Raw genomic sequence first — 16159 nt, forward strand, 5'->3', positions numbered from 1 at the left:
GTATAGCAAAACTTAAAAATCTTCTTTGAAAAAAAAAAAAAACAAATAGCTAGAGTCTAGATATAAAGCATGAAACATCTTCTAGTGAGTGTCTACAAAGTTTGTTCAAATAAAAGCCCTGGGTCAAAATTGGCCCCGCCCCGGGGGTCATTTATTTTCCTTTTATGTGTATAGCAAAAACTTAAAAATCTTCTTTGAAAAAAGCCAAAATAGCTACAGTTTAGATATTAAGCATGAAACATCTTCTTATTGGTGTCTACCAAGTTTATTCAAATAAAAGCCCTTGGGTTAAAATTGGCCCTGACCGGGGGGGGGGGGGGTAGGTCATTGTGTTTTTTTATATGTGTATAGCAAAAACATAAAAATCTTCTTTGAAAAAAACCAAATAGCTAGAGTTTAGATATTAAGCATGAAACATCTTCTAATAATTAACTGCAAAGTTTTTTTCAAATATTAGCCCTGTGTCAAAATTGGCCCCGCCCCGGGGGTCATTTATTTTCCTTTTAAGTGTATAGCAAAAACTTAAAAATCTTCTTTGAAAAAAGCCAAAATAGCTACAGTTTAGATATTAAGCATGAAACATCTTCTTATGGGTGTCTACCAAGTTTATTCAATTAAAAGCCCTTGGGTTAAAATTGGCCCTGACGGGGGGGGGGGTAGGTCATTGTGTTTGTTTTAATATGTATATGTGTGTAGTAAAAAATTAACATCATGGAACATAATGGGTGTCTTCAAAGTTTGTTCAAATAAAAGCCCTGGGGTTTAAACTGGCCCCGCTCCGGGGGCTTATATACAGGTGAGCGACCTCAGGGCCATCATGGCCCTCTTGTTCAGTTATATTGCCCTTCTTATTTGTAGATATACTGCCCCACATAGGATAATGAGCATTTAAGTCGCCTACTAATGTGTGAAAAATTCTCGCTAAATATTATTTAATAAAAATATCATTCATAAGTTAAGCTCTAAAATAAGATAAACAAGATCAACAAGGAAAGACGGCATTCATGACCGCAACCCCCAGACGACCCAGCAACAAGATCCAGTGGCACATAAAACTGACGTGAAATGAAAACATTTTTTTTTTAATTTAATGTAACAGTCACATGATCAGCATTGCTTTTCAGGCGTAAAAAATGAAGTTAAAACAGGCAAACGTAACAGTAGCAGAAAAACACAATCTGTATGAACCATATTCTGCAAATAACATTTTAAACTTTCAAAATTGATACTGTTTATCTACGTTGAAATCTTCAGTGTCATTATATTTTTCTGGTCTTTCGCGATCATTGATTCCAACACTTTTACGTGCTGCAAATTCATCACCGCTTAAGCCGTAGAAAGGGGAAGTGAGACCTTTTGCAATTTTTCTTTCCCCTCGTGTACACAATTACCCTCGTGCACATTTCGAGTCAAACAAACCGACTCTGAAATTTCCATGTAAAAAATAAAACAATTATAAAGATCAACAAGGCAAAGGCAACGCAGCCCACAGACACACTCAAGTAGTATTTTTAGCTCGACTTTAAAAAAAAAAGTAAAGGTATTGTGATAGTCGTGGCGGCGTTGCCGTCCGCCGTCCTTGTACCTGGATCATAACTTTTTTTATTTCTTGGTGTATTGTCTTCAGACTTGGCAACAACAACCCTTTGGACAAGACCTTTCCGTAGACCACACTAACCTTGGCCATTATCCATAAACGACTTTGACCTTAAAGGTCAAATTTCCAAATTGTGCTTGTTCTGGCTATTATTGGCTATAACTTTGTTTTTTTTGAATGGATTGTCTTCAAACTTAAACAAAATTATCTTCAAGGATAACCCTTAAAAATAACCAAACAGACTATGACCTTCACGCATTAATGACCTTGTCTTTGAAGGTTAAAATTTTCATTTTTTGGCTATAATTGGTTGTAACCTTGTTATTTTGGAATGGATTGTCTTAAACTTGAACAAAATAATCTTCAAGGATAACCCTTAAAAATAACCAGACAGACCTTGACCTTCACTCATCAATGACCTTGACTTTGAAAGTCAAATTATTGAAATTCTCAATGTTTTGGCTGTAACTGGCTGTAACTTTGATATAATGGATGGGATCAATTTTATATTATAACAGAACATTCTTAAAGCCACTGACCGCCTGATGGTAAAATGAAAAAAAGAAATAAAATTTCAAGTTAACAATACTGATCTAGTATATCCATCATTAGTGACACCTTGATTCAAGAAAGAATGTTGACTTGACAAAAGCGTTATTATATCGGTTTTTTCTTTTCCATAATCTACTACGTTACTAACGCAGTAGACACTATAAATAGGAGAAGATAATTCATTTAACGCGGTCACTTGTCACAACAATGGTCCGGAAAAATCCCGGTATCCATAATGTCCGGGATCGTTTATCAATTTTCGCCTATCACATTTCAAGCTTAAGGTTAAATCGATAAATTGATCATCATATATATAAAATAATCAATTATAATTTTAATGCCATGAATAAATAGAAATATCATTAAAGGGTTGCAAGCTCTGATGTATTTTCTGATCTTTGCAATCTAAATCGTACTGTATATCTGTATGTATTTCCTGTATAAGTTTATTTTTATGTACGTTAATTCATCTTGCAAGGCACAAGATTTTGATACATGCAGACTTTTTCTTTACAAAATCTGGGAACATACTAGATATTTGACATCAGGGATGTAGTCTTTTGTTAGGTTATCTTGATAATAATAAACCAAATTTCATCCGGAAGTCTTAAGGTTTATTTAGTGGTTTGTGTCTTTTCTTGACCTTCTTAGATTTTCAATTTGATCGATTTGGAATCGAAATTTCGTTATAACGCTCTTAAATTTCTGTATAACGCTTTTATTTAAATGCATGTCCATTGGTAAATTATCAGTGTGTTTTTGGTCATAAGATGGCCAGTTTTCGCAGGATAATGTACGGCTGGATTCAGTGCCATTATTTTCCCATGTTAACATTTCTTTATCGTTTTATTGGTCAACGTAAAGCCCCCTGATAATGACCTAGTTTTATAATAGGAATATTATCTGAAGTTAGTACTTCCATTTGAACTTATTAACGTTGTATTAGAGTATGAGGTTTGAATATTTATTGGAATTTTCTCCAAAGAAGATCGCCAAAATGCAACCAATGGTCTGCTTCCAATAATTTGATGTGTATGAAGAAATCGACTACTTCATTTCTTTCGCACTGTTGTACAGCGTCCACAGGATATAGCCCCTCAAAACTCCGAAAACGAAAGAAAAAAAGATTTACGTCGAGTTCACCCGAGGCAATGTTTCAACTTATTTCTCCATCATAACTTCATCGATTTTTCCAAACTTAACAATTTTGTGCAGCTAATTCTCTTGCAGACATTTCTGTTTGCAATTGGTAAAATAACATAGGATTTGGATTTTAATTTAGTGTTTTGTAAAGGAGTCAAAATACTATTTTGTTTACATTTTGCTACTTTAATAGCACGTTACTGCATGTTTAGCACTACTTTTTGCAGTTGTTAAAAATCTAAAATTATAATATTTTTGAAGTATTTCGGTCGCCTGTTTTGACAGTATTTTGATTAACTATAACAGTTAATATTTCTAAATTCCTTTCGGGATGGGTTGTAATTGGAAGAAAACTCACCAATGATATCTAAAAAAAAAACAAAAAAAAAAAAAAACATCTCGTCTTAATGTACAACTAATCATTATAAATTTTTTGGCATTTACATTTTATACGGTATCACAATTTAGCTCAAATAGAAGCACTGTCCTGATGAAAAAATTCTACTGTTTAATGAGATTGTGACTGGAAGTAAATAATGTTCGGTTAGTTAACTTGTAAATAAATAGTTACATAATCAATTAATTATGTAAGATGTCTACTAAACGAATAAATTCCCGCAATAAACAAATCCAGTGATTCCTTTGTTTGATTTAAGACTGTATTAAGTAAAAAATGTAAAGTTTTCAAATGTTTTTTTTTCCGTTGAAGGAAAATAAAAAAGAAATGACATATCTGACTCGATAAAAGTATCGAATTTTCGACTGTCTGAAATTTATTGGGAAAATATACTGGGTTTTAAAGTTATCTCATAGTCTCAATTCTTAAGCTAGCGAATTATAGACAGACTATTGTAAACGGTTTTTTGAGATCATACAGTTTGTACCACTAAGGAAACTTACCGGAAAACTTCATGACAGCATACGTAATTGAAAACAGTTCCAATAGGTTTTCCTCTACACACAGTCACTCTCCAATCTTCTGGAAGTTATTGCTGTAGAGAGTTTGCTTATTGAGCGGGCATTTGATAGGCTGGCTATCGCCTTTAAAGGTTTTTCATGTATTTAGTCTAATATCGTAACTATTACTAATCTTGTTTGCGCTTTTTCATAATTTTTAGTCCCCTACCGGTTAACCGAAGGGGACTTTAGGTTTATCCTCCGTCCGTCAGTCCGTAGGGCAACAAAACTGGATCCCGCGATAACGCAAAAAGTACTTAAAAATATTTTTATAAAACTTAAATATATGGATAGATGGCAGTATGGTGATTATGCACGTCTTTTTTTCTTCCTATGTTGAAAATTCTGGTTGATATGGCAACAAATAGACTGAAAATATGACAAATTTTACCCAAAATCTTGATCAAGAGATAACGCAATAAGTACAGATTTTTTTTTATATAAAACTTGATATACGGATAGATGGCAGTATGGAGATTATGCACGTCATGTTCTTTACTGTTGAAAATTCTGGTTGCTATGGCAACAAAAAGACTGAAAATAACCGCCTCCGTGGTCGAGGGGTTAGAGTCGATGACTTCTAATCCAGTTACTTCTCTGGCGTGGCTCGATCCCCGGGAGATGCTTTGGTAGTTTAGCGCGGAGGAAGGTAGTCTAGTACTGGTGTAACTCCAGGATCGATGGTTAAGAAACTACCCGCCTATATGACTGAAATACTGTTGGGAAAAGGCGTGAAATGAAACAGACAAACAAACAAAAAGACTGAAAACATGGCAAATTTTACCCAAAGCCTGGATCCAGTGATAACGCAAAAAGTACTGAAAATATTTTTATAAAACTTGATATATGGATAGATGACAGCATGGAGATTATGCATGTCTTGTTTTTTACTTCTTACGTTGAAAATTCTGGTTGTTATGGCAACAAATAGACTGAAAATATGGCAAATTTTACACATAACCTGGATCCAGTGATAACGCAAAAACTACTGAAAATATTTTTTATGAAACTTGAAAGATGTGTAAATGGCAGTATTGGAATTATGCAAATCCTTTTTTTTTTCCTATTTCTTTTTTTGGTTGCTATGGCAACAAATAGACTGAATTTCAAGATTTCTGATTCTAGTTTTTACGTTTTCTCACTATAAGTATTCTATTTTGTTCAAACTTTAAATATAAGTTTCTAGTCATCAACCACATAATATATGACAAGACTTACAACTCTTGCACAAAATCATCAGAATTTATTTTCCTCTTTCAACTTAGAATTTTCATGAGCTGTGTTTGAAACTAAATTTTACATCTAGTATGAGGTAACAAAATAATGCATCATTTTTTTCTGCTGAAGCAAAAGCTATATATTTAGCATTGTCATACAAAGTAGAGCATACCCATGATAAATTCGTGATATTTTCTAACCCGCTTACTGTTTTCAAATCCATTAAAATAAAAAAAAAATGACAATATCATGATAAAGAAACTCGTTTACAGTTTCATGATATACTTAAAATTATATTAGATTCCAAGTCATGTAGGTATACGAGGAAATTAAAAAGTAGATGCTTTAGCTAAACCATTATTAAATTTTCAAAAAACTGAATAATTGTTTTTAGACCGGCTATAAATAAACTCGAAACATCTGAATGGACAAAGCCCTTTTTGTGTCGCCTTGAAAAAGGCGACACATAGGGGTTACTTTTGTCGGCGTCGTTGTCGGTGTCGTTGTCGGCGTCCCCTTAAGCTTGTCCGGAGCATAAGTAAGTCATTATAAGTTGGATTGACTTTAAACTTGGTATGCATGCTTTTTATAATGACCCGAAGTGCAGTGCATAAGAACCGGTACTCTGCACTTCCTAGTTTTTGAGTTATTGCCCTTTGTTAATTTTCATACTTTATTTTTGTCCGGACAATATCTCCTAAAGTATAAAAGCTATGGACTTGAAACTTCATAGGATGTTAGATCTCATTGAGAAGAAGTGCAGTGCCCAAGAACTGGTACTCTGCATTTTTTTCTTTTTTGAGTTATTGCCATTTGTTTATTTTCATACTTTATTTTTGTCCAGGCCATTTATCAATATTTATAAAGCTTTAGACTTGAAACTTAATAGGATGATAGATCTTATTGATAAGAAGTGCAGTGCACAGAAACTGCTGCTCTGCATTTCTTATTTTTTGAGTAATTGCCCTTTGTTGATTTTAAAATTTCATTTTTGTCCTGGCCATTTCTTCTAAACTACATTGTTCACAAGGCGACATATCCGACTCGCGGAGTTCAAGTAAATAAACTTCACGATATAAATCATCCCCAGATGTGTCACCACCTCTATCTCTGTCCAACTGCCATGATCAAACAGTTCTCATTCGATGCCGAATCGGACACACTAATATTACCCACTCTTATCTCCTCACGAATGACAATGTCCATTTCTGTGTAGCTTGTAATGAAAATTTTACTGTCAAGAATATTCTTCCTGAATGTCATGATTTTTACAAGCCCGTAATAGCTTTTATTGTGTAATTCACTCAAGCAACTCTTTAATACATTTCCATCAAAAAACATAATTGATTATTTGAAAGAGATAAACTTGTATTCTAGGATCTAATTGGCTAATTTTCATTGTCATTTACAAAGTTTAACATAGCATTTTAAGCCTATTATAGCATTCGGCACGATATGACCAGTTATGTGTTAACGTGCCGTAAAATCTAAACAAACAATGTAAAATCATTCGAATTGTCGTTCAAAATATTGTCTCACATTCCGATGTTCTTTCAATTAGATAGGAATGTATATTTACGACATTTCCTTTGTTATTTATGATATTAAAAGCGCCGGACATGGTATCTATTAACGGGACGTTTGTTCGGTTTGAGTATTTTCCTTAATTATCTTTTTGCAGATCTTTCTGTTTAAGTGACCCAGCTGATTTATGTTGGATAAAACATACTTTTAGGTTTTGGACCTCAGTGAAGTTTAAAACACATTTTCATTTATTGTTAACTCTTTTGGAAGATAATGGGCATTGCAATCAAGTAAAGTCTTAAATCTATATCTATAAGCTGAAAACGTTGAAATGGTTTAATAATTAACACAATTGTACATAGCAATATATTGATTTGATATAATATTCTGAATTAAATTTTAATATTCGTAGAATAACCACGTGAATACTTTATAACTAAATAAGTATAAAAACAAGATTTGTATGCCCCTACAAAGTTGGGGGCATATAGTCTTGCACTTGTCCGTCCGTGCGTCTGTCCGTACAAACCAGAGCTACATTATGGGGTTTGGTCTATTGTTCTCAAAACGAAAGATGTCTTTGATGTCATTCATTCCGTTTCTCTTGTGGGGTTATTTTCTGCATTGTGGGGTTAAAAAAGAGCAAGAATTAAGAAAAGAAAACCCCATAATGTAGCTCTGGTAAGAACGTCCGTCCGTCTATCCGTACGTCCCGAAATCTTGTGAACGCAACTCCTCTTAAACCGGGTGGCAGATTTTGCTTAAACTTTTAGGGATGAACAACCTTGATGTGTAGATGGCAGTAAAGGAAGGAATTTTTGCTGCCTCAAAATTTAACAGAATTATGACCCTTTGTTGATTTTTTCACTATATATTATGTAGAAAATTTGTGAATGCAACTTCTTTCAAACCGGATGGCAGGTTTTGCTTAAACTTCCAGGGATGAACAACCTCAATGTGTAAATGGTAGTAACGGAAGGAATGTTTGCTGGAAGCAAATTTAACAGAATTATGACCTTTTGTTGATTTTTTTACTATATACAATGTAGAAATTTTATGAACGCAACTCCTCTTAGTCCGGATGGCAGATTTACTTTAAAGTTCCAGTGATGAACAACCTTAATTTGTAGATGGTAGTAAAAGAGAATTTTTGCTGCGAACGACGAAATTTAACAGAATTATGGCCCTTTGTTGATTTTATCACTATATACCATATAGAAATTTTGTGAACGCAACTACTCTTAAACCAGACAGCAGATTTTGTTTAAACTTCCAGGGATGAACAACCTTTATGTGTAGATGGTAGTAGAGGAAGGAATTTTTGCTGCGACCAAATTTAACAGAGTTATGGCCCTTTGTTGATTTTTTCACTATATACTTTGTAGAAATTTTGTGAACGCAACTCTTAAACCGGTGAGCAGATTTTGCCTAAACTTCCAGGGATGAACAAACTTTATGTGTAGATGGTAGTAAAGGAAGGAATTTTTGCTGCGACCAAATTTAACAGAGTTATGGCCCTTTGTTGATTTTTTCACTATATACTTTGTAGAAATTTTGTGAACGCAACTCTTAAACCGGTGAGCAGATTTTGCCTAAACTTCCAGGGATAAATAACCCTAATGTGTAGATGATAGTAAAGGCAGAAAAATTCGCTGCGACCAAATTTAACAGAATTATGGCCCTTTGTTGATTTTTTTACTAAATACCATACATATATGCTGTCGATGGGGGCATCCGTGTCCTTTGGATACAGTTCTAGTTTACAGATACATTTATTGAATTTTGTTTGTTTGTAATTTTATGCCGAAAATTAACCTTCAAAACGTTAAAAAGGAAGTAAATGTATGCTAGACAATATAATTAAGTCATAATAGATTGACAAAAGGCATTAATCAGGCATAATCGTTTTAAAATGTTTAACAAGCTCGACATGTCAGTATTCTCAGCACACTAAGATTATGATAATACGTTTGTAATCCCTCAGCTGGAGTTTTGCTGTATGTCGAACATTGTTTTGAAAGTGGATAATACATGTAGGCAACACAGCGATACGTTGTGGCACTCAAACACATTCCTCTGCAAATTTCTTCTGAGGCAATAGGTTGTTCAAATAATTCAGATGTGTATGAGATAGTGTTCGGTAAAAGCACTTCGGCATCGTCTATGTAACATTCTACAAAGGAAATCATATCATTTCAAAACAAGTTTAATTTTAAACCAGTAGACAAGTTTAAAACATACATTGCAAATATATACATATGGCAGTGTAAATGGCAAACCATCAAGATTATTTGCTATTGTTAATTATATTTCATTAATATATCATTGTTAAGCTCTTTAAAATAAAACTCACTAAGTATTAAGATATTAGAATTATTTCCAAAATATTAAAAGAAGGGAACATAAAATTTGAAAGAAATTATAATCATTGCAGACTTACTTTGACCAGGAGTACTACACGATTCGGCAGATAGTCCACAAGTGTTGTTTACCTTACATTGTATGACTTCAAAGGAAAATGGTAGAGAAAGATTAAATCAATAAATAAACGTGTTTTTGTAGTTGTAAATGAGTACTATTACGTTTGATGTATTGTAACAAACGATGGCAAATAGTATTTTTTTTTGTTTTGTTTTGTTTTAATGAAAGAGAATTATTATAAGAACTGTGCAGTTTGCATAAACTTTATTAAACTATTTTTTGAAAGTTAATACTGTCCTTTATCAATTACGAAAATACTTTTTCCAGATAATTATAGGCAACGACATCAATAAATTAGTGAACAGCAATACAATTAAGCAAATCGAAACAACTAATCATTATTTAATGTTAAGGGAAATACGGAGAGAAAGACGACTAGAGAAAAAATATTGAAAACAATCAAATAGAGATGAAGTGATCCCGAGGATTTGAAATTTGTGTTCCCTTAAGGTATTTTCCATAATATAGTATACCTTCAAACAGACATGATGAATACTTAAACATGTATTCATGTTACCAACATTATTTCAGTCATATAGGCGGGTAGTTTCCTACCCATCGTTGCTGGAGAGTTACGCCAGTAATAGACTTCCTACCTCCGTGCTTAACTACCAAAGCATCTCCCGGGGATCGAACCCACGTCAGAGAGGTTACTGGATTAGAAGTCATCGACTTTATCCCCCGACCACGGCGGTGATTTTCAAGTTGATAAGTAGTTTTACTTAATAAGGATATATTAATGAAATGTGTAGAGTTTGGCGCTTTTCCGATATTAAGTAAAGTAATTTTAGTTATTACAAATCTTGCTCCTCTTGCGCAAAGTGATCTTTGTTTACATGATTCACAGGCCATTTAAAGAACTGTGATTAGAGTAAATGAACATATTTTGCCAATATGCATTCCAAGATACACTCTTAGCATGTGAAATTTACTTTATATTTCACGGATATGTTTTAGAATGTTTATCAGCATCTACACCTTAACTTAAAAAAATATAACAGGGAACATTAACCCTTTACTTTATGACCATATTGTATAAATTGGCCGTTTTCATTGAAAAGCCTTATGTTACATGTTCAAACTGCTATAAAACTATAAAAATGCTTCAATACTAATGAAACTTGTCACAAATATTTAAGGGACAAGATGCTCAATAAGGAGTAAAAGGTTTTTCAGCGTTGGTTACACGTTGCCTTACAATCGACCTGCCGCCCCCTTCAAACCCCCGAAACAGAAGAGGGCACATCATTGAAAAGCCTCCTGTTACAAGTTCAAACTGCTATGAAGCTATGAAAAATGATTCAATACTTTTGAAACTTAGCACAAATGTTGACTGGACCATGCCCTCTGTAACAACATGCTAAATTTTAAATTTCATGTTACAATGGAAACGGGGAGACGTCTCAAATTTGCCAAATTCACTTTTTGCAGTGTTTTTTCTACAAAAATGATTTCAAATGTTGCAACTTCTTTATGGATTGATAGATCAAAAGGCTTTTCAGTGTTGGTTTCACGTTACCTTACATTCGACCTAGGGCCATTTCTAGCCAGTCTTATGTTCAAAATTATCTTGGTGATGAGGGGGTCAGCCATCCCTTCATACCCAAGAAAGAGAAGGAGCACATCCCTAGTCTACCAACCCCGTGATGTATTTTTTGAAAAGGGGCGGCGCCGAAAAGTAATCACTTTTTTTCATCAACATTTTACAAACATAAAACAGTGATTTGGGCCAAAATTCTCAATGGGCATTTTTCACTGCTTGTGGCCTCAAAGGGTGCGGCGAAAAGCCGTCAAAACTCGTCTATTTGAGGTTAAGTGTTTAACAGAACATTTTTCCACAGAATAGAATATATTTTCCTTTTCAGGAAGGGCAAGTATGATTTTTATAACTTTAAATAAATTATTTAAGATCAATTTAGTTGTTTATCACCTGAAGAAAGGAGTGCTGAATGTCAAATTATTTGTCATAAAAGTATCAATGGGTTAACAATGCCGATGTGTGACTAAATACTTAATCACTATTATTGTTTTTATTGTCAAAGGTACCAGAATCACAAAATGGTTCTGGTAACTACAATTGGTAGCTTTTTAAAATCATTTTATTGTGTTTTATTTTTGCCGAAAAGTTGAACATACAGTGCTGTAGATCAAATGTATGTATTAAATCTATATATCAAATGTGCCGATTGAATGAGCTCGGGCCAACTGCAAGTCAGGTTAAAGGTAATATATAGAATTTTAAGAAACTAAGTTGTTGAAATGTCTGATGTTTGAAACAAACAAATATATGTCTCAAAAAGTCACCCTGCTTACCTGGTTGTTCTGGTTCACACACAGTGGTTGTCCAAACCCCACTTTCTAGACACCGAATCTTATTTGTACAACTTTTATACCCTTCATTACAGATTAGATCTGCCCACGCGCCGATGGCTGATTTTTTATTCCCGAATCATAGAAAACTCGCTTCGCCATTATCAATATTCGGCAAAGCACCGCAACCTGTCGGTTATAAACAAGATTTTGGCAATTAACACAAAATCTGCATATAATTAGTTTAGCAGTAATTCTATTATATAATGAATGTCAGCTATTTAGAACGCATTTTTAAATAACAAACATAAGATATTTTCTGATACAATACAAATAGGTCATTATGGACATGTATATATCAAGTCTTCTACAGTGACTCTTGCCATTGTTTCTCGCACTGTATATACATTTATAATAATTGAAATGGAAACATATTGTCTATTAAGGTATGACCATCCTAATTTGTACTATAAGGAACTTATAAATTGTCAACATGGGCCAGCTATATGTCTTCAATGACACTTGTATGCATCATTTAAAGAAAATTGTCCTTACGGTAATAAAGTAAGGGCACTTTTAATGTTAGTAGGACTTTTTTTCAGAAATGATGAACCTTTAAAAATCTACAATATCATCCATATAAAAATACTTTGGCCATTATATTTGTTCAGAAATATAATAACATTCAAGTAGCATCCCTCACAAGCAAGATGAATGTTTTTAGTCAGAAATTATGAAATGTGAATGCAAATGTTTCCATATTCCACTCATGTTAACAAGTGTGGCACTATTTTCCTACTTAGAGAGCCTATTAATTTAACAATGTATTAAATTTACTCGAATGAATGTTTGTTTCAATGATACCCTAGGAATTCTTGCGGAAATTAAACATCATTTTAATTGTTATTTAATTCTGGAATGAGTTTGATAATGTGTGCAATTTGTATTGCCAAATGAAATGAAAGTTACACTTGTTACTTGTTACTCTAAATAGTAACAAAATTGCTTATGATTTAAAGTGATTATGAGTGTCACGAGACCGATTAAAAATTTGTGGCCCCTGGTATCATGTGCACGCGATCAAACTGTAACAATGACGTCAAAGTGAAAAACAAAGCGCTTGAATTTATGAAGAATTATTGCAATTTAAAGAAATAATACGACACATTCATTCCGAATGAAATGAAAATAAAACTTCCTACTAGATTCTAGTGTACTTTCAACACACAAAAATTAACAATTCTGTAAAAGTTAATGTGTAGCACAAATACAGAGACAGAAATTAAAACGAAAGAAATATCAAAGTGTTGTTTAGACAAAATGCTAAAATAACATCTATCAAGTGTATTAAAGACAATAATACACGACCTTGATGTACCAGAAGGAGATAATCGGCCCTGAAATGAATAATGCCCTCGGGCTAAAGCCCCCGGGGCCATTATTCATTTCATGGGCCGATTATCACCTTCCGGCCCTACTATGCCGTGTATAATGTCTTAGTAAAGGAATGAGCAAATAAAAAAGCTGCTTATCTGTTGGCATTGTTCTTGAGTTTCTACACATGATGTTTCTCCAGTTGTTTTTTTACAAGGAATCAATCCGCCAGAACAAGTAGGCGCATCTGAAAAATAAAGTAACAACAGGATGTTTGTGTCATATAAATGCTGGTTGATGATATTGGGTTGTGTGATATTGGGTCGTGGTATAGGTATTGATCAAGGGCGTAAATGAAAATTAAGCGTATGAGAGAAATCCGCAGTTTCTAAAAATTAAAAAAAAAAAAAAAACAATAATGTCATATTATTATGTATACCATTTATTAAATATTATCACAGTTCACTATTTTTACTCTTTGTTTTTAAATTCTATCTTATCACGAAATGTTCACCTGGTCACAAGTATAACATAGATATTTCTTCATTAATAAAAATTACCAGGTCTTGTTGTGCAACCTACATTTGTAGTTTAGAGCAACATTATGCTCCATAAACGGATGAATATTTCCTTATTTTCTAAAAAGTTTAAAATTAAGATATTGGTTTTGAAGCATATTTATGCTTATCGCATGACAAAAGTAGTCTGGATGCGTAAATAATTGTCAAAAGGTAGTAAAATGTAAAAAAAGTAATTTGACCTTCATATCAAGTAATTAATCACTATAATCCTATTCATTGTCAAAAGGCAACAGAAGCGAAAAATAATAAAGATAATTAGCCAATGAGTAATATTTTGGTACAATGTAGCTATATATCCGGACTACAAAAATAAAAAAAAAAGAATAGAAAGGGAAGCATTTGGGTGGGCATAATGGGCACATACAACATAAGTGCATTATTTACACAACCCTTTGACACAAATTCGGCATTAATTCAAGCCGTTATTGATAGTTCAGTGCCTCAGAAATGTTTTTATTTTTATATGAGACAAGCATTTTCTATTTTTGTATTCCTTTTATAGTTTCTTAAAAGCTGCTATTTGACCAATAACCTTGACAACCATTCACATCTATTATTAACTTTGGCAATAATACAGTTAAAGTCACTGTTAGCATTGTATGGAAGTGAAACTACTTTTTTTATTCACAATTTACTACTTTTATGACAATAATCTCTCATTCAGCGCTTCTTTGTTGAGGCTATAAACATTAAGCATGTTCTAAAATATTCTTTTAAATGTTTTAAAACTAACGTTTACCTTCAATAAAGGAAAACACAATTATTTTCGTTTATGATGCGTTATGTAAAATAAACCCCATACTCCTTTTTTGAACAATTCATCATCAAATTTTGTCATAATTTATTGTTAATTCTTTACAAACTCTACCTGACATCTCACACCCTTTGTCATCAATAAAGAATTTTAATTTCAAAATCCCTTTTAACTTTGGAAGAGAATGTTCCAAATGTTTTGCTGTCCAAATCCATAACTTAAACTGAGCAGGTTTATTGTTAAAGAATTATATTTACCGGCACATCCTACTTCGTCTGATCCATCGACGCATTCTTCATCTCCGTTACAGACGTGGCTTTTTGGAATGCACGATATATCGTTGCAGGAATGTTGAGATTGTAAGCAAAACCCTTAAATGAAAATAAACAAAATGATAATAATTGGAAAACTAAGTATCATTTCGTCAAAATTATCTTAATTATAATAAATAAATAATTAAATAACTATAGTAAGCACGATAATAATAATTATAATGATAATAATAAAACAACGTCGACATGAAAACGCACGCTTTATAATATTTTATTATTCATTATTTTTTTCCTTTTTTACGGACACAATTTTATTCAAATCGAATGATTATCACTATTATGATGTACTTGTAGATTAAATGACATTTTGATGAAAAGAAAAATGAATAAATGATTTTAAAAAATAAATATAACAACGAATGACAAAAACATTTCAGTCCTTCAAAATGTAACTTTGAAGTCGTGTTAATTTCAAATCAGATTATGAAATAATAATAACAGAAATAATTAAAAGGTAAGAAAATGTATAAATAAGTAAAAATGAAAGTAAAACCATAAAATAACTAAAATAACCCAAACCCGATCGTAATACATGAGTAATAACATTTAAAACATAAATAATTATAAACATTATTAGGTAATAGCAATAGGTAGACATAATTTACTTTAATGAAATAGAATGTAAATACACAACGATTTATATTATAATTTATTACGTTTGTTTTTCTACTGGAACAAAAAAGCCGTGTAAAATAAATAAAAAAGAAATTTGAAAGAGCTTTTTACTATCTTCCGTTCTTCCGAGAGCAACAGCAACCTCCGAAAATCCGGATAAAACCAAAATAAATAGCAGTCTGTTCATTGTTGGATATATTTTTATAAATGTTTCACATACGACAATATTATTTTCTTCTCTTTAATACCCTATATTGCAGAATGCATAAGAATTAATGTGCATCTGCTACAAATGCATGTTCCAAATCAATTATAAAAATCAATCGTTAACCTGAACAGAACTAAATTAACGTACATCTTGCCATTAATGAAATCTTTAAGGACATTCTGTATTTCATCAATATTACAAAAACTGTGTTAGAAAATATATGACATTGTTCATTGCAAAATAATATGTAATAGCCTAATATAGCTTCCCTCTCGTATTGTTTTTTAAGGCGGGAACTTAGAATGGAACGTTAGGCATATTTGAATGGTATTATCGTTTATTATAATACTAAATCTCTTATATGTATCTAATAGAGCATATCAAACCTGTAAGAGATAATATGCAGGTGATAGGTTTGCGTCAATGTCAAAGTATTTGTTGGTCAAGGAATGGTCTTAGTTCATTTTTATACATTCTTGCAGATTTATTAGTATATTGTAAACAAAAATTAGA

The 16159-nt window shown here is 32.5% G+C and overlaps 1 protein-coding gene and 1 long non-coding RNA gene across 3 annotated transcripts in view; both read right to left on the bottom strand.

Annotated features, from left to right (window-relative positions):
• LOC132753209 (very low-density lipoprotein receptor-like) overlaps window positions 1-15687 on the bottom strand; it is a 63363-nt gene extending 47676 nt beyond the window's left edge. The window contains exons 1-3 of one of the 2 annotated variants that reach the window (XR_009628925.1): window positions 15550-15687; window positions 14749-14862; window positions 13309-13403 (exon numbers count right to left, since the gene is read on the bottom strand). Coding sequence is in view for 1 of the 2 variants with exons in the window: in XM_060743664.1 (XP_060599647.1) it covers window positions 15550-15625 (76 nt within the window). In the remaining variant the exon portion in view is untranslated. Of the gene's footprint in view, window positions 1-13308; window positions 13404-14748; window positions 14863-15549 lie in introns of those variants that run through there. The other variant, XM_060743664.1, reaches the window with a different exon arrangement.
• Window positions 7314-11978, bottom strand: LOC132753229 (uncharacterized). Its single transcript, XR_009628927.1, has 3 exons — window positions 11786-11978; window positions 9432-9497; window positions 7314-9164 (listed from the first exon to the last, which is right to left on the bottom strand). It is a non-coding gene; the product is annotated as an uncharacterized LOC132753229 (long non-coding RNA).
• Window positions 15688-16159: the final 472 nt, after the last annotated feature.

The sequence above is a fragment of the Ruditapes philippinarum genome, unplaced genomic scaffold (assembly GCF_026571515.1).
Source record: "Ruditapes philippinarum isolate M1 unplaced genomic scaffold, ASM2657151v2 ctg872_1_1_1_1, whole genome shotgun sequence".
In the NCBI taxonomy this organism is placed as follows: Eukaryota; Metazoa; Mollusca; class Bivalvia; order Venerida; family Veneridae; genus Ruditapes; species Ruditapes philippinarum.